This window comes from Hippoglossus stenolepis, chromosome 8 (genome assembly GCF_022539355.2).
Source record: "Hippoglossus stenolepis isolate QCI-W04-F060 chromosome 8, HSTE1.2, whole genome shotgun sequence".
NCBI classification, from domain to species: Eukaryota; Metazoa; Chordata; class Actinopteri; order Pleuronectiformes; family Pleuronectidae; genus Hippoglossus; species Hippoglossus stenolepis.
This window is the reverse complement of record NC_061490.1, coordinates 2,810,232-2,837,131: the sequence shown is the minus strand read 5'-3', so window position 1 is coordinate 2,837,131 and position 26,900 is coordinate 2,810,232. Positions and strand designations below refer to the sequence as shown.

Here is a 26,900-nt window from a genome sequence, read left to right as displayed (position 1 = left end):
AATAACAATAATAGTGTGCTCTGTGGGCCCCTGACTGTGCTGGGCCCTTAATTGGAATCATCCTGGCTTTCCCCTGCTTTACGGTGCCCCGGAAGCGTGGGTCTTTCCTGGTATGTAAAATGAAGCCTTTCTTCACACAGCATTCAAAATGTTCTAATTTGTCTTTTGTGCCGCATTGATTTAATAACGGTGTCCAAGGTCTATGTTAAGAACATAGGGCCTTGAAAGGAAGTCGAAGGGCTTGAAGGAGAATACATGCTGTAGATTCATGTTGACACGAAAGTAGCTTTTAGTGACATATACAATATGTTTTATAAGTGTTTGTTGTTCACTTCAGGGCTCATTATGAAAATATAATGTCTTTATATTCAGATTCAGTGAGCTGCGTGATCTTGAAATTATATTCAGCCATAACACAGAATGTTATATGTCATTGAGATGTTCTTCATATCACTTGCACTACTTGAATATTATTTATTAATAATGAATTCAGCGACTAAGTGTACAGTGTAAACATGTTCACTCTTAAGGCCAATTCATGCTTTTGCATTGAAGCTATGCCGTAGGTACGCACATAGCCTCCACACGGGGCCGAGCATTCATAGTTGCTTCTCATTGGTTTGGTAACTTCTCTGTTCAGTTCACTTGTTTCCAACAGCAGCTGATAAACACAGTCCACTACAGGTCTGGCAACAAATGGCAGAAGGAGTGATCAGTTTACACAATGGGGCATTTATCAGCTAAACTGCCTCTTATCTCCATCCTGTGTTGGTGGAGACCAAAACAGAGAGTGAAAAAAAAAAGAGTGAATGGTATACTTAAATTCAGGTGATCTGAAACATGACTGTTTACCAAAAATTACCGTTGACAGCCCTGAAAAAACTTAATGCAGCTGTAAACAATAACTCAGATTTGTATAACTTATTATTCCTGCTATTTCTTGTACTCACCTGATCTGAAACATAGTAACATCCCTATAGTAAGTAAGACAGCACACGAAGCAGAGGCAGTCAGATGATAAGCCCATGTTGGCCCAATTTATTTGGAAGAAGAGGCAAGTGGTCAAATTATCCTACACTTTAATCACAGTGTACAGACCAACCAGTTCAATTTTGACCCACTGTACTTTCTGTAGTTGTACTTGCACAGTTTTAAAGAGATTACTGACATTTCAGGTACTATCCTAAGTTCTTGTTCTCCATAAAGTGTCAAACTATTGTGATTTATAACAGATGTGATGGTTGTGTGTGCAACGGTAACACACACAAGCCGCTTTCAGACATGAACTCCAGAAAATGTCCGCACAATGGGGTACAGACTTTCTCTGGAGTTTGCCTTTCACATATGAAGAACGCAGCAGGAGATTCTTCGCACAGGTGCATTCACAACAACATAGAAATATCCGTAACATTTAGGTGACGGGTGCCGCAGCATGGAATACGTAACCTAAATTCTGCTGCGGATATCATGTTTTTATTTCCAGCCCTTCCACCAAAAGCTCTCGAATCACGTTTGTCTCTCCATGTTGGCATCTTTGTCCGTGTCCTCCACATATTTCACCCCTTTTTTCATGTGGTTATATTTGCATTCTTTTAGGTTTTTCAATTTTGCTTCCATTGCATATTGAACTTCATCAACGTCCCACTTGCTCACGATGGATCCTCTGGATAAACTCCTGCTTTTTTCTCGATCTCTTTTTCTTGTGGAAGGGAGTTGGTGGGAGAAACTCCAGAGAATGTCCCGAGCAACTGACTTTGACATGTGTCTTCTCACATACAGCCCCTCTGGATCATTTCAAGAGATTATCTGAAGTTCAGTGCATGTGTAAAAGCAGACTGATTGAAAAAAAGATTGAAATATTACTAGTCAGGATATTTCTAATCATACTGTTTACTGTTGGCATGTTAGCTGCCAGTAAGTTAGTACCAGTTGGTGACCTGCTGGTTTTGTCAATCAACTTTTCTACAACAATGGAAAACATGCAAAGATTTCTCCTGGCAATGCAGAGATTATTTTTGATTGATGCTTTTAAGCCTGATAAAGGATCAGTGGATTATTCAGGCAGAAACAGAAAAAGTTGTTCATTGTGTCAAACAGTGAAAGCTTCTTTGTAGTTTTGGTGAGCTATGATTTTTTTTAGGTGTCACAAAGCAGCACAGGAAGCTCATGGCAGGTATTAACAGGATGGTGCCATATGGAAAAGGATTTCAGCGTCCTGAATAGATACCCTGTCAGATGCAGCAGTGAAGGTGACCCAGTACGAGGCCAGTCAGACATCAAAGGGTGCCAGCTGTTTCCTGAAACTGTGGGGGGGGGACTGGAGGAGAGGAACGAGTGGAGCTGAAGAGGAAGATTGAGATGACACGTCGGATCTCCAGGAGTGTCACTTTGTGTAATAGGTGAGCGGCGGGTATTCATCTGCCTGGAGGAGAGAGAAGGAGAATGCTCTACATGGACTTCAATGAGTCTTCAGTAATTACTTATTACTGCACATATGGATGAGATGGGCAACGAGAGGACTTGAGGCGTTCGCAGCTCTCCCTCCATCTGAAAACCACCTTTGGGGTGACTTCAAGAACATCCCTATAATGCTCCAAGACAAAAGTCTCATTACAGGTAATTATGGACTGCCTATATCGCCCCCTCCCCTTCTCTGCAAAAGCCCTCACTACTTTTATCCTCTCATTCAACTGGAGAAGCAAGCCCCGGAGAGGGATGGATCATGGGGAGGAGGGGAGGGGATGGGGCTATTACCTGGGAGCAGACACTGATCATGGCCGCTGACGCTTTACTGCACTTCCATTCATGTGGAGTGGCTCACTTGTGGGCAGCAATTACCGACCAAATGATCCAAACTGGGCCTTGTGATGAAGTAGTAAGTGGACTGACTGAGTGACTAGCTGCACTATTCTTCTTCTTTGCTTGTGTGCATGCAATTGTCCCACATTCTTAATAACAGAGTCGAGCCAGTGGGTAGGAACATGTGTATGTGAATGCACTTTGTATGTGTGTGTATAGTTTGCATGTACGTCTGCGACAGAAAACCAATTCTTGTTACTACACTTCAAAGGGGGGAAAAAGCCTACATTTTCCTACCAATTAAAAGGTAAATTAGGTCATCTGGCCTTCAAAAGCTGTTCAGCTTAAAATAATTTGGTCAAGGACACGAGCCAATAAACGAACAAAGAAGAAGAGGAATAAGTGGGCTCGCTTGGGCTTGCTCCTTCCACTCCACGCATCGACCTGGATTCGCAGTACCTCCAGGAACGGTGCACCAACACAGTAGATGGTGGTAATGCACCTTGACGTTGGTTGCCACCCGCCCAATAAACCGAACAAAGAAGAAGATAACTTGGTCAGCCTTGGTTTCAGTTGAGAGCTCGATAAAACCCTGATGCTGTTTCAAAGATGTCTCCCTACTCACAATTCAGCAGGTAATCCCTTACATTTCAATATTTCATACAGGAACAAAACACTGGTAATGAGTAGACTCATTCCAAATATCCTGGTGTTGTCATTTCACTTTGAAAGCCTCATATTGGTCACACTCAGCATGCACTGTACACGTCCCTGCACGCACACGTCCTGCTCCCCTCTCACCATGAGATCGCAAGTGTGGAGCTGGTGCAACAGGCAGGGTTGTCATCGACAGATCAGAGGCAACAATGGTGCCTTCCTCAGCTTCCATTGAATATGTCACTGTGGGAACAGCATAATCAACCTCATGTCACCACCAGCTGCTTCATCCGGAGCGCATTAGAATAAACAACAGCACGGCAGAGGCAGAGGTATAAAGAGACAAGTGGGCAGGAAAGACAGCAATACACTTATACACTCCTGCACCCCATCTGTGGCCGCTGGTGAATGAGGAGGCATGAAGCACAATTTGAGCCAATAACTGAAGGGTGGAGAGGCATGAAGAACCTCCTCTGTTCCTGTCTGTGCTGCACCACAGCCGTTAAGAGAAGAGTCCGCTCCCTCGCTTTGTTTAGGGACAAGGGCTCGAGCCTATAGCATCTTATGTTAGCGAGCGTTTGTCCTCACACATCTGACCTTACTTTTGGATGTACTTTTTTCAAGCACACAAATGTGTGCAAACTGTGTGATCAATACAGTGCCAACATTTGACCAGTATATCTTTGATAGATAATGGAGAAGGCAAGAGCAAGGTGAATGAAAACAGGGGTAGTCCAAGCATTGTGACCACAAGAGCAGCCATTGTTCATTGTAATGGAAGATCTCTGGCTAGAATATGTTATATGACAATGGGGTGTCCTTGGAAAAATCGGACAGATAATGAATAGAGGTTTTGTCAAATCTTTGACAAAGGACCAGTAGGGTACTACCTGTACAGAAGAGGACGCGCTTCCAATTTCTCTAAGGTCAAACACAGGCCAACCTCAAACTGGCCAAAATGCAACATTTTGTTGTGAGCACGGCTCCAGAAACTCCAGTTGTCAAACTGTGTTGAAGTCCCCCTTGAATAAACACTAAAGGAGTAAAATCTCCCACCAACGTCTCCCATATGTCGAAAATTACATTAAATATAGGCTGTGTAATGCATGTACCACTCCCTATTCATCCTGTTTGAAGTGCCCTCTCACTAGTCAAGATCTCGTCTCATCTCCAGTACCTGTGAATTATACAAAATGATGCATTCGCCATTGATTTCATCAGTCCACTGTCGTCGCTAGTAATCCCATTATAACATGTGTGTTAGTACAATAGCCAGATATGGTCTGAATAAAGGAAGCCTTTCTTTGCCTTGTCAAAGCTAGGCTGTCTCGCAAATTACTTCTTCAGAAGTTAAAAGGCCCACTGCCTAATCAGTCTATTATACCAGACTAATAGATGACCAGTAATTGCAACTAATAACTTATTACTCATCTACACAAATATTCTAATAGCTTGTATTTAGAAGCCAATTTTTTCAATGGACATAGTGAGAGGGAGGGGGGGGATCCTATTCACAAGCCAGACAGACAGCAACACAAAGAAATACTCCCACAAAGGAAGCCTAGAAAGCAACCTGTAGCATGGTTTTTCTTCTCTTCGCTGGATTAATATCTAACCTTATTCATGGATCTGTGAAACCTCTGCTTCGTCTTCATCTCCAGAGCTGTCTAGCAGCAGGGCTTTGTTTGGTGCCCCAGGTCCTTTTGAGAGAGAGATGGCGTGGGGAATTATAGATAATGTCCTCCATCCTCTCCCTCTGCTAGCCCGCTAGGCCTCAGACACAGAGCTCAGCAGGGACCAGAGAGGTGGACACACTGTACATGATGTGAGCCACGGCAGTCATTGTCGTCCCATCAGGGCTCACAGGTGGAAATGCATTAAGTCACAGCCGGGCAACAAAGAATAACCTACGAGATGGAATGATAAAGTCTCGTGTGCAGTACAGGACGCTCATATCTGTTATGATATCTGCTTTGATGCACATACTGATGATCAGCAATGTTGGGCAAGTGGAGGATGTAATCAGTTACTTATAACAGATTACTTCATGAAAAAGTTATTACATTACTAATATCTCATTATCAAAAGCAACTAGTGACAAAGTATTCTCATAAACATGTTGCAATTTTAGTATTCAAAACATTTAAAAAAAACACAAAATGGGACATTATGATTTTTGCCAGCAGTCTGCTTGAGGTCTACAGTTATTTACCAACTGACTGATGGAGGAGCAAGTTTCATGTTTGCCTGGGTCGTTGCTTGCAACCCAGCAAAAGTCCTGTTGTCACAGCAATCACCTTGCATCTCGTTGTTTCGTCAAGAGTCTCTCAGTGGTCACGTCACCACACCCCCGGTCCCTGTGCCAAGCTAATATGAACCAGAACACACAGAGAGACCAAACTAGGTCTTCAAACAAACTCCCGGTAAGACAGCAAAAAAGATGATCCTCAGACTTTCAAAGCAATGGGGCATTATTGGGATTTGCAATGTTAGCTGGTGGTTTTTCTTTAAATCCTTTACTACAAAAAAACACTAGTGCATTACATGTAAACATGCATTCGACTCAATCTACACTTGGAGGAGAAGGCATCATTAACAAATATGTTTATTGACCACAGTGCATTGAGAATTGAATGGGCAGGGTACAATGGGGGTAGTTAAAGGGGCAGGACACACAAAAAACCACTGGGACTATACAGCCCCTGCTGATCAATGACCTCATCCAGAGTCAGTTTCTCTTTCAAAGGCGGCAAGACCAAAGAGCAGTGCGGCCTTTTCAGCCCCGCAGATAACAAACCAACACCAGACATCCAATAAAGAGACTTCCACTCCATTTAAAAGCAATTAATATTCTTGGCCGGCCGGCGTGAGCCCTTTGGTGTGGCAGGTCTGTACACGCCCCCTGCACTGTAATGGAGTTGACTGGTTAACTCTGAGTCTGTGGTCACAGTGTTGGCTGCCTGGGTGAGAGCGCTGATGCGCAGTGGGACAGGGTGTTTAGATCAGTGTGAATGGACCTGTCTCACAGCCCACTGCACCCCAAAAGAGCCTCCTCTTCTCAATCTCTTTCTCTATACGTGTCTCGCTCTTTCCATCTCTCCCTCTCTCTGTCTTTACCGTCCTCTTTCTCTCCTCCACGTTCTCTCAGAGTCTATCTCGGCTTTTGTTTTTTTTTAAGTTCTCTTCCTCAGTCAGTGTGAATTGGCTTTGAATAGAAGCAAGGGTTTAAATAGTTAGCCTTTGTAATGTTTGATAATGATTGTCCCAAGAGGATGTGAAAGGCAGGCTGGAGGGAAAAATATTTTGTCCCTTCACGCACACACACCCTTGCCAAGAGGTTAGTAGGGAAGATAAATAGTTGGGTTGATTGGTAGAGATCCCATATTTTACATTAAAAAGATACATTGTATGATGTTGTGAAATCACGTTCATGGAGGAGGTAATGTCTTAAAGTTTTATTCACATTTTAGCAAACAGCAATCATGATCCATCACAGGTGATTCATACAAACAGTGGAAGGTCAAAATAGATGAGGGGCTTACTGGCTACTACTGTTTTTCCTTCCTTATACGTCATTTGACCCGGAATGTTAGACGGCCAAAGTCAGAGGTAAATAGGATTTGATGCAGAGATACACAAACCTCCACATGTATGCTCTGATTAGTTTGACCTTACAAAAGTGGAAATAACATTTTCCTTAAAAAAAACGACCTTGATATAGAGTAGTGTTCAATTCAGACATAACGGCTGTTTCAATGAATTTCTGCTTTAAATTGAAAAATGAAACATTTTCATTCTTCAATGTTCAGCACACATAGTGTATACAGTAACACAGCAGTGGATGTCCTCGGGGAATTTAGAAAAAGTTATGGCTTCAGAGACCTAGCCCAGCATGTTGAATGGTAATGACTAGTGCATTAGCAGTTGCCTGGTTGTTTAGTAGGCTGAGGGTAATGAGGAAATCAATGTGGTACATTCAACACATCTTTAGCCACACACAAGAGAAGCATTAAGGGATTTTCCTACAGAAGAGTTAATTTATTCTCAACGCTATGATAATCTTTAGAGCAGGCAGAAGAGCAAAAACGTAAGATAGAGTAAGAAAAGTATAATGCTTACGACAATAAATTGACCAATTAACTGTTACTCTGTTATAAGCTGGCATAAGCAGCCTGTCGATAGGAGCTTGTAGCAGCCTGTGGGCTTCAATTAAATCCAACTTTTAACCCGCCAGTTAGTCGATGAGAGCTAGCCCTGCAATTTTCATTCCCACTCACTTGTTTCTAGTGATAGTATCTTTTTATTTAATCTTAAGGTGTTTTCACACATACCTTGTTTTGTCTGGACCCTCTGACTTGCCAGTTTAGTCCAAAATAACCAATATAACAGGTGTGAAAGGTGCCTCAGACAACAGCGCAGACAGAGGAACCAAACGTCCAAACAAAAGAGGTGGTATTGGTCCGGATCAAACAAACCATGGTTCTTGTTTGCAGTGTGAAAACACTTTTTTGTATAATGTGGCCTTTGGACCAATTGCAGGAAGTTGAAACAGTGTTAACGGATAGAAGAAGAAAAATGAGCAGAAGTAGCTGACAGGATTGCTTGTTGTCTTTGCCTCAGATTTGATATGATACTTGAATGACAATGAACTTTATTAAAAAAGTTTGTGAAGGCTATAGCATTATGCCAATATCAGACGCACGCCCGTCTACAAACCAATCAATGTCCTGTATAGGTAATGTGCAGCCCTGATGACAACAGGATGTACATACATACCTCAAATGGCCTCAGATGGCCTCAGATAATGGACTTGTCTCTATACTCGTCCTTTTGGATCTTAGTGCAGCATTTGACACCATAGATCATAAGATTCTCTTACAGAGACGTCAACAACATGTAGGGATTAAAGGGAACGGCACTACACTGGTTTAAATCATATTTATCAGATAGATTTCAATTTGTTAATGTTAACAATGACTCTTCCATGCACACACAAGTTAGTCATGGAGTTCCACAAGGTTCTGTCCTTGGACTGATACTCTTCGTATTCGATACTCCTTATATATGCTGCCTTTAGGCAACATCATCAGAAAGCATGTATCATATATCTATGAAGCCTGATGAATCTAATCACTTCAGGAATGTCTGAAGAACATCCATGCCTGGATGACCCAAAACCTCTTACTTCTAAATCCAGACAAAACTGAGGTCATTGTACTTGGCCCTAAACAGCTCAGAGAAACACTGTGTGAGCAGGTAGTCACCTTGGATGGTATTAGTTTGGCCCCCAGCTCCACTGTGAGGAACCTTGGAGTTATGTTTGACCAGGACATGTCATTCGACCCACATATAAAACAAGTCTCTAGGACAGCTTTCTTCCACCTGCGCAGTATTATGAAAATTAGGAACATCCTGTCTCAGAAGGATGCTGAGAAACTAGTCCACGCATTTGTTACCTCTAGACTGGATTACTGTAATTCTTTATTATCAAGATGTCACAGTTAGTCTGTGAAAAGCCTCCAGTTGATACAAAATGCTTTCGAGTGCTGACAGGAACTAGACGGAGAGATGATATTACTCCTGTCTTTGCTTCTCTGCATTGGCTCCCTGTAAAATTGAGAAAATAGAATTCAAGATCCTGCTCCTCACATTCAAAGCCCTTAACAATCAAGCCCCTTCATATATCAAAGAGCTCATAACACCATATCTTATATATCATATATTATTATTATTATTATTATTATTAACAACAATAGCTATTATAACTTAATTACTATATGAACTGTTGCTGCTATCATTTATAATCAATAGCATCTTTACACTGTTATTGTTTTCATTATAACTAGTCAGAGCTGATACCTGATGCTGCACAAGTGTCCCTGGTCTCCCTTTCCTCTCTCTTTTTTCTTAATATTTGGTACCAACTTTCAGCTGGATTTAGAATTAATTGAACTGAATTTTGAGGTCAAAGGTCAAAGTTCAAGGTCACTATGACCGAACAGAATATATGTTTTGTCTTGTGAATGCTAAGAAATACCTTGAGGGAATATTTTCAAATTTGGTACACTTGAACTGATACATCAGGGACACCCATGGGGAATTTCATTACATCTGGCACAAACTATCAGTTTGATTCAAACATTTACTTGAATTTGGAAGTCAAAGGTCAAGGTCAACGTTACCTCACAAAACCCTATTTTCCCTCGTGAACATGTTACCTCAACATTGCCTGTAGAGAATCCTTTCACCATTGGAACAAGTGTTCACTCAGACTCAGAGTGATTTGATTTGAGTGGTCAAAGGTCAAGACTATATGTAGACTGAAATTGTTTTTGCGGAGGCCTACGACCACAGGGTGGTAATTCTACTTTAAACTATAATTTAGTCAATGAAAAATCATGTGGATATGGTCAAAGTTAGTGTTGATTAACATTGGTCCTCTCTCGTTATCATTTTAGCAATAGGGGGAAAAGGTCGTTTATTTAGTCATAGTTTTTGTTAACAAAGTTATCACTTGTCCTACTTGTTTCACCCACTCTGCTTCACCTTGCCACAATAGACTATCTTTACACTGAAGAATTGAGATATATTTAATGACACTATTCATCCTGATGAAACACTTTTTTTTAAGATTATGACCCAAAAAATATTGCTATGTGTAATTATTCTTACTTTGATTTAGTGAAACTGCTGTTATAGAGATCTGAATAAAACAGTCCAGCATTTTGGGTTAAATGTCTTTTCTGTTTGTTGTTAAAAGGTATGAGATCATCGATATCTGTCCGGAAGGTGCATCCAAGAGACAGTTAGCTTAGAAACAGTTTGCTTAGTCATCCAAGGTTAAAAATCAAATGACCAGCACCTCTAAAGATACACATTGTTATGCGTGTGTTATGTTTTCATTGCTGTTTGTCTGTTTCTTTGTCTGTCTGTCAGCAGGATTATGCAAACAGAATATTGACGTGATTTCCTTAAAACTTGGTGGAAAGGTGGGCTATCAGCCAAGGAATAACTCATTAACTTCTGGAGTGAATAAAGTAAATGGAATAGATCCAGGCTTTTTTTTTTACTTTCTTTAACATTGCAAGCTCAACAAGAGCTGTTTACTGGGCTTGGTGATATATTTACATATTTCAACCTTGAGCTGTTGTTTGAATATATATGTTGTTACTCTGACATGCATAGACTCCTGAGCCCACATGCCTGACTGCTTGATGTGAGGGACCTAAACAATGGGCATTTAAGTTTTCAGAAACCTGCGCAAATGAAAATTCATCCTCATTATTCATGACATCAAACGGGGCTGGGGCCCAGGGCAGCCTCATTTGCAGCTGAATGTGGGAGGCAGAGGAGACAGTGGCCTGTTTAGCATGTGTTTGTGTTGCAGCGGTGGTGGTGGGACGGAGGAGGAAGGGGTACCAGTGGGCCACAGCTGGTGTGCCACAGTCTCAGCCCTCTACCTGCTGCTATCACAACTGACAGGCTGGGCCACGACCAGGGACTAATGTTCTCTCTCTGAGTGAAGCTGAGGCTGTGGACTCAATACCCACGCTCTGACCTCATTGCCTTCATGTCTGCTTGGCTTTTTTTGTTGTCATCTTGTTTCTTCTGCCGCTGTCTTCTCTGTCAGCCTGTTTGCTGACATGTTTGCTTCTATTAGTGAGAACTACAAAACTTTCCAGTACATTGAGCACCCCAGCATAATGCAGCTTGTCCGCCTTAATTTTCCCAGTTCCTTTGACCTTCACAAGCAGCAAAAGGTAGTGTCTATCTTTCTGATTACACCTTGTGTCCCTTCCTTTACCTCCTTATATAACTCCCTTCAGTTGTGTGTGTGCATGTCAACATGCATCAGTTTCCTTTCATGCTCCTTTGGGCTTTACTTCTTGTATGTGTGTATTTCATCCTTCTCTGCTGCCCTCTGAAACCAGCTGTGTGTGTTTACTCTACCTGGTTTACCTGCTCCAGGAGAGCAGGCTGTAAGCCGCTGCCCCGTCACTTCACATCCACTCTGTCAGGCCCACATCATTGCCAGGAGGACAACGTGGCTTCCTCATGATTTATGGTCACTGCGTGTAAAGCCATTGCCGATGGTGGGTATGTATTTGCATGTGGAGCCATTTGTTCCATCTCTTTCAGCTCAATCTGACCAGTTGTGTGTGTTGACTCTACCTGTGTTCATATCCTGGTCTACCTGCTCCAGGAGAGCAGACTGCCAGCAGCAGAGCAGTCACTTGTCATCAGGTCTGTCAGACCCGGAACAGACTGAGAAACTGAGACAAGCACTCGTTGCCTCGCTCTCTGAAGCATGTTTATTTTACCAACCACACTTCATCCGAAAAATACTGAAATATTCAGCCGTGTAGCAAATACATATCTTGTCGCATGCTAAAAAAAGAGATGTAGTGTCTTTTCCTGCACAGGTTGGTGAACACAGAACATGGACTGTGGCCTTGGATTTACAGCGAAAGGACATCGTATTATGTTTACTGGTTCATCCTTTCCTTTTTGTCCGTGCTGTTTGCTTACTCAAACAAGTGGCTCAGTCCTCATGGAAACCAACCATCTTGTTACTAGCATGCATCTGGTGTCACAGCTTAAATTACCAAGTAAACAGCTAAAATAAGTAGCAGCTAGACTCATCTGATTAAACCCAGTGTTGATAGTAGTTGTGGTTGGAATTTATTCTTCTGTAACTATTGAATATTAGTATTGGTACTGCACCGAAAGTAGAGCTAGATCTACAGACACCAATGTGCTTTGACTGACTGATTGAATGAGCAACTGAGTGAAATTCCACTAGTCTGCCGGCCAAATTTGGACTTTACCCAAGGACACTTCGGCATGCAGTGGGGGAAGACAGGGATCGAGCCGATGACCTTCTGGTTACAGAACTCTACCCCCTCAGCGACAGCCGCTCAAGATATAAGTATGGCTACATTGACTTATAAAGAGGAAACCAATTTTTCATAAAATCGACATCAAGTTAAATCCTAATCCTGGATTACAATTTTAAAGATCGACCCCAGATACTAACCCCAGACGTAAAACCCGTAAAAAATACTAATATAAATCTTTCTGCTTTGAATTGTGAGTTGTGTTTAATTTTCCTTTTGAAAACTTACTCATTCTGAGTATGCAACATGTTTTGTCCAAACATTTGGACTGTGAGACACACACACACACATGCATTCTTTACCTATAGAAAAGGTTTAATCAGAGTAAAACAAGTTTGTGCCTGAACAGTTTTTTTCTTTTTTGAATCCTAGGTTCACCTGTGTTATTGGTTTCCTTCACCTTGGTTTTAAGATATCTGTCAGATTTCTGCCTCCAGTCATATAAAATGGATGTGAAGGAAATGTAATCATCAAAATTATCAGCTGTTTGTCCTTCCAGTGAGAGTTTCTATATACCTTCAACATAGGGTCTATTTCTTCAGTTGGGAGTTCAGTAGTTCAGCGATCACAGCGAAGACTGTGAATCATCCAAACTAGCAAGGACACTAAATCTATGAAGCTATGCAGTTACAAATTATGTTTGCGATTTTTCTTGGCGATGCCTCCATTGTAATGGGGTGGTAGCCGACATCTCATAAACAAACATTTCAAAACAGAATGACCAACTGACCTGAAACATATTCAGGTTCAGTGCGTCTGTGTGTCAGAAAGTAAAGGACACGCTTGTGACTTAAAGAAAAAAGTTCCATCTGACGTCACTGTTCGACATAAAAGAGGAAGCCTTAAAATGTTAAGCTACATTCTTTCGGGACAAATGTTTAAGCACTCTTCAACATCCTCTGAGTGGTTTCAACATGTTAACTGGGACAAATGTGGCAATAGCTAAATAACTGTTTTATCTTCCTCTATATATTTTGGCATATTATAGCATTAGAACCCTGACAGAGCATTTGTATCATTAAACATTCTGTTAAACCTGTTGACTTTTCAAACTGTTTTTATTCATATGTCTTATTTATATTTACTGACAACAAGAAACTAGGAGAATGTCTTGTAGCTTAAATCTGACACTTTGAGGCGAATGTCAGATAGAAACCAAAATCTCTGCATGGTCTTTGGTAGATTATCTGATTTTATATTATTTTAATATATGTTCACTGTGTTTACTGTTTGAATTTAGCAGGTTAGCATTCGTATTAGCAGTGCATATTAATGTTTTCTAACCCTAACCTAAACCTTATTCTAACCCTAACCCTAAAACCAGGTCTTAACCCTGAAACAGCCTGTTAAAAGTGGGTCAGAGAGTGAGGACCAGCCTAAATGTCCTCGCTTTCCTAAAATGTCCTCACTCTGTAGGTGGTAGGCTCAAAATGGTCCTCACAAAGATCTCTGTACACACACACACACACACACACACACACACACACACACACACTTGACTAACCCTAAACTTAAATCTAACCTAACCCCAACCCATACTTCTAAGATAGAAGTTATGATTACTGCATTTTATCTGAATGCACAAATGTCACTTTCCATTTCCTGTAATCATTCTGTCTCCAGGTTCAATCAGTCATTAATTTTGAGAAATTAATACAATTTTGTGTAATTGGCACTCAGTAGAGCCCATACCTCTACCAAGGCCCAACAGTCCCTTTAAATTCAATCAAGCTGCACCAAATTTCACACAAACACAGATATTAGTCATCTAAATGTTCCAGATTTTTGTTGTTGATATCAATGATTTATTCCATGAGAAATTGGAGAAAATGTTTTTAAAAATGCCCTTGCCCTATCTTGCATTGTTAAAGAAAGTGATAAAAACTTTGGCTTGATCTTCCAAAACAGTTTATGAATTCTGTCTTTTGTGGAAGGTTTTGTGTAAATCTTGCAGACAGACAAACAGACAGGGGTGAAAACATAACCTCCTTACAAGAGGCAATAAAAACAGTCACATTGTTCATATGTTCTTATTGAATTGAAATAGCATTTTCTGTCATTTGAAGGGCATTTGTATCGCAGTTTTTAAGATGATTAAGTTTTAAGTTTTATTCTAAGCTTAATCTCAACATGACTTTTTCTGAACACTTTTCGCTTTGAAACATTCACATTTCCTTTTCAGCTTCACAGAATCCAGCCTTTACAATCCACATGTAACAATGGATTGCATTCAATATGCAACTGTTAAGTTTTACCTAAAAAGGGGCAGAATAAATGGCATGACGCAGCTGACCTGCAACTCTTCGTCCCTGTCCCTCCTGAACACAACATATCCAGTCCAACATCACCTTTTTTTCTCTCTTGATTTCAGCTTTTGTGTCTTTAATGTAATTGTACTATTTTTCTTGTGCTCATGCTAAGAACTATTTATTGGGTTATGTTTGATGATTGGCCCTCAGTTTAATGTCGTTTTATATTCAGCCTTTTGCACTGAAATAACAATTTAACGGGGGCTTCAAAAGAAGACTTTCTTTTGAAGTGATTAAAGACCGTTTCAAATTGATTTCTTAAAAATTGTTCAGATGACCTTATGGTAGCCTCGACGATGCAGCCTGCTTGGAATATTCATTAGTTTAAAACCTTGACATGAGGCTGAAGTATCCGCTATCTTTATCGTGACTCATCCATTGGCCGGTCAGTTAGGACAAGTGGATGAAAAGAATTCCTATGATCAAGGATACCCGCTCGCGGCTTTATGGGAAACTATATTGTAGCCTGGAAACAAGTCGTTCTGGATGTGGTGGCTGGCCTGCCGGTGAAGTCTGGTTTTAGATCAAATTCTAGGCTGGGAGTCAAACTCTCTCAATCAAACTCTTTTTTCCCCAATGTTCCCACTAATGAACGTCACTAATTGATTGAAAACGCTGGTGGGAGGGGATGAGCAAGCAGGGTGTTATAGTGTGAGAGAGGGAAGAGGGATTTTGAACACAAACAGTGTCTGGACCCGGTCCAGACTGATGCAGGGGCCCACAATGGAGAGCCCTGAGTATTGTACACAGAGGAGACAATATAATGCAGGGGAGCAGACACATAAAGGGACAGTCAGCTCCGACCCTCTGAAGCTGCTCCCCTGCCGAGAGTGAAAACACTCTGTGGTTAATTACAATAATTCCCGTGGGTTGAATCATGGTGTGCATTTGTGGCCAATTATAGCGAGGATGCATGTAAAGTATAAATCCTTGTGACAGATTTCATGTGCATCACACTGGCCTTTTCTTCTTGTTGTCTTAAACTCACTATAAGCGAGGGAATAAATTTAATCCAAGCCACAAATCCATCACATCACATTCAACTACAGAGCACTGCATCTTTTTTTTTCGATGTTTCTTTGCAGCCAGACTAACCTGGGTATGCAAGCATTAAACTCATGTGTTGGGAAGACTGGGGTCAACATCCCCTTGGAAAAATCTAATATCGTCACTTGTATCTGCAAACACGTTCTCTCCATCACAATCCAATGCCTGTGACCAGCAGGTGAACAAAGATCAACCAGCAAATCAAAAGCTCTGCTTTGTTGCTTGGTTCTGTCTTCACCACCTTGGCCGCCTGACTCACACTCAACCCCACCGTCCATTTCTCTGCTAATAGAAAAACCTCAAGGTATCTGCACTGCTCCTCTCTGCCTGCGTGTTCACTGGGTGGAAAAGGCCACGTGCACCTGAAACAGAGTCAGAGCTTCCACTCAGGTCTATTGAGGCGTATTGAGATGGTGCTTGAACTGGGGTAGCGCTTGCGGTTGGCCAGTATGTTAGACGTGTGTCCAACTTGTCTGTCAGTATGAATTTTCCTACATGTTGTCTTTGTTATTCTTTCAAACAAAAAGGGACCATTTCTAAAATAAGCCACAAAAGGCAATAGCTGTGTGAGGTATAATATGTGTAGATTCAAAACAAAATCTATTACCGGATAACTGAGTCCAGCAGATGTGATACATAGATTGTCATATTACTGCGTTATTTAGAAACATTTTACAGGAAGGAATTACTATTACTTACTATTTCCACAAATACTTATTTTTTTGTATTATAGTTGGCTTTTCCATTTGCTTGGTGCAGCAGCTAAAGTATAGTGAATATATGATTAGTTTGTATCCACCAAACTGTTATAACGTTGATTTATAGGTTGTGTGTTCAAACAAGGTCGCATTCAGCAATCAACGGATTTTCAAGTTGGAGGTTATATTAACTAAGTGCCCTGCATCCATTTGACATAGCTGACAGCTGAGGAACAAAAGTAATAAAATGAGTAATGTAATAGATTACTCTAGCTCTTTAAGTAGGACAGTTAGTCAATCATAGCCTGAAACATGTAATAGAAATATGGCCTTGAGATAATGTGTGTTGTGATTTAGTGCTATACAAATAAAATTGAATTGCATTGTATTTTGTATTATGCATGCTGCTGGCACATTTAACATTATAAAAAACACAATCAGTGTTAGCTGCACAGCAACACTTGTTAATGACTAATGGAAACTTGGAGGAGGGTGTAATAGCATCCTTGTTGCACTTCAGATACTCCATGTTATTCGGATCTGAATAGAATGTGTTGCACACTGTAGGAGAAAAATGATCTACAACAGAGGACCTGCAGGTTGTTTTTATCGCCCTGGACACATGAGATGGAGATCAGTGGTTTTCCCATTTTAATAAAGGAACGACTGAGTTAGTGAAATCTGACGTTCACATATTGTGACCGCACTTTTATACCAGATGTGATGCAGCTTTACATCCTATACATGAACGCTCAGATTGAAATAAATTTCCCTCATCTTTATCTACGCCAAGGAGGTTATGTTCTCACCCCTCTGTTGGTTGATTGTATGTAAGCGAGATTATACAGAAACTACAAAATGGATTACTACAAAACTCAGTAGAAGGATGAGACGTAGGCCAAGGAAGAATCCACACACATTTTGGGGTGGGTCAGGATAAAAGGGCAGATCCAGGAATTTGTTCACCTTTGTTAGCCTTGTAAAACATGGCAGTATTCATCATTTTGACTTATTTCCCAGATAATAATTCATGAATTTCAATGGAAAACTTCGAAGGCCAGATTTGTGCATTTTGATGCAGCTTGATTGAATTCAAGGGAACTGTTGGTTCTTGGCAGACTATTGTGTCTACTGAGAGACATTACATCATGTTTTGGGTTTATATCTTATTCACTTTCAATTTTCAGTCCTTCTATGTCTTAGAAAATCAATTTATGTTTGATGGTTAGAAATCAACAGCAGTTCTCACTTATCAATGCAAGTGAGTCATGACATTGGACACACAACATTTATGATGTGTAGAAATGTCAGATTTATAAGATTGTTAATGTATGAACCAGAAGGCCTAGACACTATGAAAACATAAATCTGTGTGTGTGTTTGTGTGTCTGTGTGTGTGTGTGTGCCTGTGCCTGTGCCTCCTGCTATACCTGTCTTTGAGTTTAAATGCTTTTTCAGTGTCACCACCTTGACAATACGTTAAACAGACGTAATAGGGACAGAGGAGATTGAATATGGTGGCACACTATAGCGTCTTTAAGATTAACACAAATGTATTTACTCTGCCACATCAAGGTCGCACCTAATTTCACCGCCTTTACAGCTCCTAGAGTTTAGGAGGTCATTCACCAGCGGCCAGTTTAAATTGCCGGCAACTGTCATTGTGGGGTTGTCTGCTCTTTATTTGTCAGTTGCACACAGCCAAAGGGAATTGTGTGCAAAACAACACATGGATGCAGTGTAAGTTAGGGTGAAAGAAACTGCAACGACTGCCAGTGTGTTTCATTTTTCAATCGGAAAATATGACAGAAACTATAGAAGCAACTGAAAGTTGTAGTGAGGTCTATAGTGTTTTTAAATTTATGTTTTGTTCAGATTATAATAGTGAGGACCACGTGACTGGGATGCCTAAAAAATGGCTGCACTTCTGTCCTCTGGTGTGTGTGAAGTGACTGGTCGGTGGGGTACAAGGCTATAGCAGCCGCTGAAATGACAGGATAGCAAGCCTGCTGGATTTCACCTCATCCAGATGGAAGGTGGCAGCACACACACACACACACACACACACACACACACACACACACACACACACACACACACACACACACCACCCACCAATTTCAAAGTCCATGCCTTCATAATTAAACAAAACTCTGAGACGCTAATGAAGAAAACTGAAATTAAATCTTTTTAAAAAGACACAAATTCCTCGGGGTGAAGAAGGACTTTCAATATTCTTATGTTAGATTAGTTTAAATGGTTTCTATGGGTTTAAGGATGAGTTCTTATATAATGACTTGCCAAACCAAAGATTGGTTTGGTTTCTGAACCTCTGAACCAACATTCTCAAAGGATTTTTGGGCCATTTTCCACTTTGTTTGTCAAAATATTGTGTTTTCTTTTTCTTAAAGCAACCTCTGATCAGTGCATATTTTTTTTATTTAAATCTACTGTTAAATTGGACGGTGCAGAAAGCGCTCCAGCACATTTGTTTGACAGCTTTTGAATTATTCATAATATATGCTGGAACTGTGAATCGTTCAAATTAACTCCACATTGAGAAGAACAATCAAATGCTACACATTAATGCACATGAATTAATGACTCGATAATTCAACACTCAGGCAAATGTTTAGCTCTGAACTCTAATGTGTAGGCTACAGTTTGTCAATAATACTTCCACTGTCAATGAATTTGTTTTATAATATTTTATTTATATTCAATATATTTATACATTTTACAATTTACATCCCCACTTGGTTTGGTGGGTTTATTGTCAATAAAGACGTCACATTATTTTTAGTAGTAGTAGTAGTAGTAGTATTTCTATTGTTATTGTTATTATTGTTGTTATTATTATTATTATTGTTATATATATATATATAAAATATTGATACCTCAAACGGACGAAATGTATCGTCCGTCTGTATTTATCCTGTACGTTATCAGGGCTGAGTCACAGAGCGTGAACCAACGGCTCAGTAAATTATAGGTTAGCCTACTATTTTGATATAAATTACACAAATAATTGAATAATGACTAATTAAGACCAAAGAACGAAATGAAATGTTCGTACGGGCCTATACCACAACTTTACACAGAAGACGTGAAGGTTTAAAAATACTGAACATCTCATGATTCAATAAAAACACATAATTTCTTCTTATTTTTTAAATAGATTTATTAAAAAAACAACGAAGTATTGGACAAGAGTTAAATATTGTCCTCATCACAGACAATTATCACTTATAAACAAACGTATACAACACTTTTCCACTCAGATGTGAAATATCATACTTTACACGTCTTATAGCCTTTACTGCAATCAATACATTTTCTCTCTCTAGAAATAATTCCTTAAATAAACTGGCTGCTGCTGCTTTAAGAACAACATGCCTGCGCCATGAAAGTGCAAATTGAAGTACAGTGTGTTATTCAGCGAGGCGCAGGGAACACGAGATCTGCAAAGAAGTGAGGAAATCAGTTCGATTAGAATCATTGTTTGTGTCACTGATTTGTTGGAATGAGGTGCCCATTGCTGTTTTTAAAGTGCAACTAACAGTTAAGAGGGGAGTATGGGATATTTGTCATTATGTTTATTTGAGGGGAGGGGGTAGAAGTGGCTTTTCAAACTCATAGTTCCTTCCTCAGGGGGAGACATACAAAAAACACATCTGGTACATTTTTACACTGCAAAAATATATCTAACTTATAGGAAGTCACTCTCATATTCAGCCTTGATTTTTTTCTTTTAACCTGGATCATTGTTCTTGTTTGGTTTTAGAAGTGCCAGATTTATAAAAGTATATAAAAATGAAAACAGTTATGGTAATTTGCATTTAAAGCAAACGGAAATGTCTGCAACACCACTGTCCGAATTCTTCTTTTTAACTTGTTTTTAAAGCATTTTTGAAGTGCCCTTGAGCAAGATACCGAATATGTTTACCTTTTGCTGTAACTCATAACTAAATACATGCAAAGGGTAAAGTTACGCAAAGGAATACGCAAAGCAATGCGCAAAGTTTCAGGTCGAAATTATATGGGGTTTTTTTGTAAATTTGACAAGATGAAAAACAAAAAATATATATTTGGAGGCCACATGTCCACTATAATTAGATGTGGAGGTTTTGGGAGGATGTTGTAGCCTAATGTCAAAATGATTCGATACAAGACTAAATGACACCATTTCAAGACAACGGGCAGTCTCAGTCATTATTTTTGCTCGACTCCTGGTCGCTCTGGTCGTCAGTGAAGCACACGTCCACGTCACTGTCATTGTCGCTCTTCTGCTCCGCGTCCTCGAACAGGCCGCCGGGTTTGTCCTCCAGTTTCTTCACCGTCTGTCCGGGGTGCCTGGACTTGACGTGCCTCTCCAGGTCTCGCCTCCGCACCAGCACCTTGCCGCAGAAGTCGCACCTGTACGGGGTGTTTCCCTCCGCGTGCAGTCGGATGTGCTTGTTCAGGTTGCTCGGGTCTCCGAAGGGCCTGAAGCACACCTTGCACTTGAGCGGTTTGTAACCTGTGTGAGTTCTCATGTGGATTTTCAGCCCGTATTTTCTCGAGTACAGTTTGCCGCAGTACAGACACAGGTGTCCCTTTTTCGGTTTGCCAGAGCCGACGTTGCTGGAGGCTCCGGCCGGCATCGAGTCCAGCCGCGTCCGGTTCTTCTCCGCCGCGATTTCGGACAGCTGTTGAGTGTGCATGGCGATCTCCCGGTCGATGTTGGTGATGGAGCCCAGGTCTTGATTCAACGACGGCGCACCAAAGTAGGACATGGACTCCGGGTACTTGAGGAGGTTTCCGAAGTGGAATTTCAGAGGATAGTAAGGTGAACTGTACAGAAGCTCCCCGTTATAGACAGTGAAGGGCATCAATGGGATGTTACAGTCTCCACCATAAGTCTTAACGCCATCAAAGTGAGGGAGGGAGAACCGTTCAAAGTGGAGTCCAGGGGGCACCTGGGGGTAACGGGAGGGGGACAGGCCGGAGTGCATCCGGCTCTCCACGTGCTTAAAAGCCGAGGTCTCCTCCATGTGAGGCAGCAGCGGGAAAGCCCGGAGAGCGTTTGTGCATGGCACCAATGGGGATGTGGCGTCCATAATTGCAGGTGCGCATTTTGGAGGATGGCTGCCTCCTCCGTTTAGAGTCTCACCCGCATTCCGGATTGGTTTCATGTTACCGATGAGTTTGCTGAATCCCATACCACTCAGCTTCCCGTTGGGGTCCTCTCTGGAGGCGTCAGCGCCCGGGACTTTGGAGACGCCGGTCGGCTTGAAGGCAGAGCGCACACCCGGTTGGAAGCCCATGCTGCTGAGCACGGAGGATGTGGCGCCCAGGCTGAGCAGCTGCCCCTGGTTTCTGGCTGCGGTGACGCTCATGTCGAGGGCCCGGTCCTGCTCCTCGGTGCTGCTTTTCTTGGACAGTCCCGATTTGATTAGAAACGACGAGGAGGACACCGCCCGCCGGCCTGAGTCTGACATGGAGGAGTTGTTGTGACTGCTCCTCGGAGAGATGGAGGTGTTGGGGATATCTCCAGACTTTGGTGACCTGCTGAATGTCTCGGTGCCTCTTGCCTGTTCGCTGCTCACAAACCCCCGTCCGTTGCTCAGCGCGCAGTGGAAGTGGACGTGGGCCTTGAGTGTGTTCGGGTATTTGAATATTCTCCAGCAGTACCAGCAGATGTAACGCTCCTCACCTGTAGACAACAAGCATGGCATTAATGATGAGATGGACGCGGATCATGACCTGACACAACACAGCATGAAACAAGTTAATAAGCCTTCGGATGACATGTCAGTTATCAGTATATTTCCATATATATTTCCATACGTAATAACACCACGCCCGTGCGTAAAATGAGAATAACAGGTTTGGCAACCTGTAGAGACACGACCATACTGAATCTGTTTGAGCATGTTGTGTGTGGTACACAACATGATTAAATTGAGAGAAATATAATAGAAAATATTTTATTTACTTTTGCACCGAAGTGCATCGAGTGATGCATTGTCACATTTGTTCGATTTTCCTTGGGGAATTATTCTTTTGTATATTTCATATTTAATATAATAATTATTTTATATTCTTATCAGTTACTGTTGCACTTCAGCTGATCCTTAAAACTAGGCCTGATACGATGCGGCTCCTAAGATCTGGTGCCAAATGGTAATAGCGGGGAGCCATCTTAATGGCCCCCGGTCGATCACTCAGAGGTTAATACAGATGTAATGATTTTGTAATCCTCATACGGACCATTGTTTATGATCGCCATCAAAAGGGCAAACGCCCTGCCCAATCTGGCGCTCAGAACCCGATGCATTGAATGCGGGACTTTCCCCTCTCATGTGCTCTTTCCCGTGGAAGTGACAGCAGCTGTTGCTTGAAATCGCAAGTCTCCAGAAACAATGGGGCCGGCCCATCTGTTGACGCCTAATAATGGGAAGCGAGCGTATGTCCATGAGCGCACGGTGCGTCGGGCCGGAGAATCAGGCCAATATACACCCCACATAAAAGTTAGCATTCATTAGGCCACAATACCTTAACGCACCCACCTAATTCACCGTGAAGCACTTGTTCTCGAATTTATTTGCTTTTTGACTTCATGAATATTAATGGCGCGGTGGCATTTGTTAACCTATGTGTCTCTTGGCTGAAACGCCAGACTCCTCTTCCTCCTCCACGGTCGCTCAGACACGTCCATTTTTGCCTTTAATTGCTTTTTAAAAAACCCTGTTTCAAGCACATTATTTTTTAAACACATTTTCGTTTGCGTTATGCTTTAATTGTTTGCTCTTAATCATTCAGCAAGTAAAGACTCGATTCCTGCTCGAAATCTGAAACAGTCTTGACAGAATTAGTTAAAAGTATCCGTTGATAATAATTTCTATTAACGGATTAGATCCTGCTGAGCTGGTGTGTTTTGCTAAGATTAGACACTAATCCCCAAGCGCAAATAGCAAATCCCCCAAATCATCTTTGCAGCCCAAACAAATGGATTAACAGTCCAAACACAGGCTGAAGACAAAACTCAGCCAACAAGAAATCACTCGGAGAAAGAGGAGACCTAATAAATAATAGCTGCTGCGATTAGGCCTTATATTTGCACTTTATATTGTAGGCCATGTTGCCAGTAGCATTCATGAAATATAATGCACTCTGCAGAACTAATCATGTCTCCTCCTGTCTTCTGGTTAACGGAATGTGTTTCTTCCCAAATAAAGTCTATTAAAAATGAAAAATCATGCTGGAGGAAAAGGAGGAAAAATAAACATCCAATTGATTTTTATATCTGAGCGATAAGAACGGCCATTGTGGTTATTGGCAGATATTTAATTGTGCAGTGATGGAGCCTCAACATGTCGATGACACGGTCAGACCTGTAGCCTGTAGACATGACGGAAACAGACCCATTGAATTTAGTTGCTCTGAGTTATTATTATCATTATTATCATATATTATTATTATTAATACAAATACAATAATCTACCTTCGCTAAGATATACAAATTCAGAGTTCCGTAATATTGTCATAAATTTCCATTTTATTTCCTACAATGCAAAAGCCGCTTGGTAAAACTGGTCCTACGGCTTGAACAGTGTCATTTACCTTTCTCGTCGTGCGTGGGAGTGGCGGTGGTGGGGATGTCGTACCACTGGGCCAGAGCGTTGGAGTACCAAACACTGAGCTCCTCTCCTGCAGGGATTTCTCTCAGCACACGGTAGAAAATCTTTCAAAGAATAAATCGAAGAGGGTTAATTTCAAGTGTCTAAATAAATAGAAAAACAATAAGAATGATATTGAGAAACTCCAGCAGATTTATGTATGATGAGGGTAAAAAGTTCACCTGTCCACCAGGTAAATCCGACACAGCCTCCAGGTTTTGCTCTTGGCTGTTCCTGGCGGCGCGGATGAATCCGATCCAGTCTGGCACAGGACAGCTCGACTCATCCACGAACTCTCCTCGCACCAAGCGGACCTAGAAACGAGGCCGGGAAATGAAACGGATGAGAGCAAGGTTTGCAACTGACCACAGCAGAACAGGGGTGATGGGAAATATGAAAGGAAAAGTTCAACTTGTTCTGTTTTTATCTCAATCATTTATTTATTATTCCGCTAACGCATTACTTCAATTCATCTATTTCTTAAATCGCTGCGAATCTCTGCCTCGGATAATGTGGCTCTCTGAGGTACCTGGAGGTGCCGCGCGGCCACGCCTGACCAAAGGGCGCATAATGCGCCTCTTTATCCGCTCTGCTGATAATTTACTAAAGAGAATGACACACGGGCCTAATTGAGTTGATATGGGAAACGAATTTGAGGAGTGTCAGAGCGTTTCTAAACTGTTCAGGGACATTAAAGATCGAAGCGTGACATTTGACACAGAGATTGCACCTGATGATCGCCTGCAGCCCGGGGGCCACGCATTTAGACGCATCAATCACAAGCGCTGACAGCCTCAACAATAACAGGGCGCGGTTATAGCTGCGCGCATGGCAGGAAATTGTTTGTGTTTATTGTTTGTTTATGTGTAAAATAATGATAATAACTATGATAATGTGTCAGAAAGTTTGACTTGTTTTTTTATGGTCTTGTATCTAAAAATGTCAGGTCTGGAGACTTTTACTTTCTAAATATTATTTTGAAGACAATAACTCCAAATCCCACTGCGGCAACATGAACAACAATTTATTTGATTTTTACTTTTCATCCTTGTTGTTATTGTTTCTGTATTTTATTTCCCCAGCTGCAGGCAGCGGGGCCTCAGTGGCATCTTTCTGTGGCCGGATTACATTAACATTAAACGGCTCATCGGAATAACAGGCCCGCCAGGCAGTGAAATGTGAGGCGGCAGACCCGGGTCGCCCATTAGGCCGGTTAACTAGAAGCACAGACTGACAAGTCTGCCACTAATGGAGCTCAATTATTTCCAACATGACAGGCCAAAGCAATTAATAACCGAGGGCCCGATGGAGTTTGACAGTGCAGCTTTAAAAATCCCAAATTGTTTTAAATAATATTACTCAACAGGGAGTAAATAGGCCTACAGGGGGTTCTATTTTTTTGTCATCGATGGAGTATATTTTTGCAGATAAAAAGGTGAAAATAACAGAACATGCAATGGTTTAACAATAGTTAAAATTTTCTTTTCGAATAAAGTGTTTTGGAATAAATAAACTATTAATAAGAAAATGCGTAAGTTTGTATTTAATAATATGACAATGCAGCTCCTAATCAATTATATCATTTAAAAATATTTTAAAACAACACACATAAACTGGGCCACACAGTAAAAAAAACAAGCAGCACAAATATTGAGCAACTTGAAGGACTTCTTGAAAGTGTCAGTGTATCATTTGAACCTACCTTCTTCTTGGATCCAACTTCCTTACGATCCGACAAGTACTTCCCCAGTTTGAAGATGCCCGGTACCGGTCCTATCCGGAGCCCGGCCGGGATGCTGCAGTCCGCAAACACACTGACGGTGGAGGACGCCCGGGTGGCTTGCATGGCGTGGGGTGAGATCAGAACCATGAAGACTGATGGAGACCGAGTGTGAGTGGGAGAGCGCTGCAGGGAAGGAGAGAGGGAGAGGAGGAGGAGAGAGAGACAGAGGATGAGGACCGGTCGATATCCGTCCTCAAAGTGACACGGTGGCGTTATGCTGCCCGGCTTTTCTAGTGATGGTGCAAGCAAGGTACCCCCTCCAACACACCCGCCCCCCCAACACACACACACACACTCACCCCAACCTCTCCAGCTCCAGGATGCAAAGGGGGGCAGAGAGGTGATGCTGTGCTATGTTAGGTAGTTTGAGGGGGAGGTGGTCCAGAGTTTGACTGGATGGAGTGTGTGCGCATGTGTGTGCGTGTGTGTGAGTGTGAGAGAGTTGGGCTCTCCCTGCAGCTGTGAGGAGAGGGGAAACGGGCCGGCCCGGTCACATGGAGACTTTCCCTCACCCCGCCGCATAATGAATTGCTCCAAACCGGTCAAGAGACACAAAGGGCCAGGCGACCTTCCCATCCCCGAAATCCAATTTGTCAAGGGCAGAGAAAAGAGGGTGCACAATCAAAGGTCCAGAGCGACCATTAATCCTCAGCATGTGGCTTTGTCCTGCAGACAGTTCCGATATTTTCACTGACAAATCCACTGTATAATTTATCCATAAATCCTCACCCCTTCCCATTCCCTCCTTTCAAGGCAGGTTTTTGGAAATGAGTGGCTACTTTAAATCTACTTGGCTGGCATTCTTTGGGGTTTATATACTTCAAAGCGTCTTTATTCTCCCTCCTCTTTTTGTGTCCTTAGGTTGACAAAAGGCGCAGGAAAGTTTAGAGGACTTGTTAACTCCTATTGACTCTCGGCGTGTGCCGGGTTGCGATCAGGCAGGTACTGAAAAGGCAGAACCACCAGTAGGAAGAAGAAGGAAGAGAAAAAAAACAACTAGAAATAACCAGCACCATCTTCCCAACGCGCGCGCGCACACACACACACAC

The 26,900-nt window shown here is 41.8% G+C and overlaps 1 protein-coding gene across 1 annotated transcript; it reads right to left on the bottom strand.

Annotated features, from left to right (window-relative positions):
• Positions 1-19,689: 19,689 nt before the first annotated feature.
• Positions 19,690-26,065, bottom strand: prdm13 (PR domain containing 13). The gene is made up of 4 exons (XM_035164047.2): positions 25,771-26,065; positions 24,251-24,382; positions 24,013-24,133; positions 19,690-22,102 (listed from the first exon to the last, which is right to left on the bottom strand). Exons 1-4 carry the CDS (start codon positions 25,936-25,938, stop codon positions 20,613-20,615), a joined length of 1,911 nt encoding a protein of 636 aa, XP_035019938.2. The 5' UTR covers positions 25,939-26,065; the 3' UTR covers positions 19,690-20,612.
• Between the last annotated feature and the right edge of the window lie 835 nt (positions 26,066-26,900).

What these genes read in the sequence shown, in the direction of transcription:
- prdm13 (XM_035164047.2), bottom strand. Translation starts at nt 25,938, where the DNA reads ATGGTTCTGATCTCACCCCACGCCATGCAAGCCACCCGGGCGTCCTCC. An exon ending in AAGTTGGATCCAAGAAGAAG is followed by an intron (nt 24,383 to 25,770) that starts GTAGGTTCAAAT and finishes CCTCGTTTCTAG; the next exon opens with GTCCGCTTGGTGCGAGGAGA. An exon ending in CGGATTTACCTGGTGGACAG is followed by an intron (nt 24,134 to 24,250) that starts GTGAACTTTTTA and finishes ATTCTTTGAAAG; the next exon opens with ATTTTCTACCGTGTGCTGAG.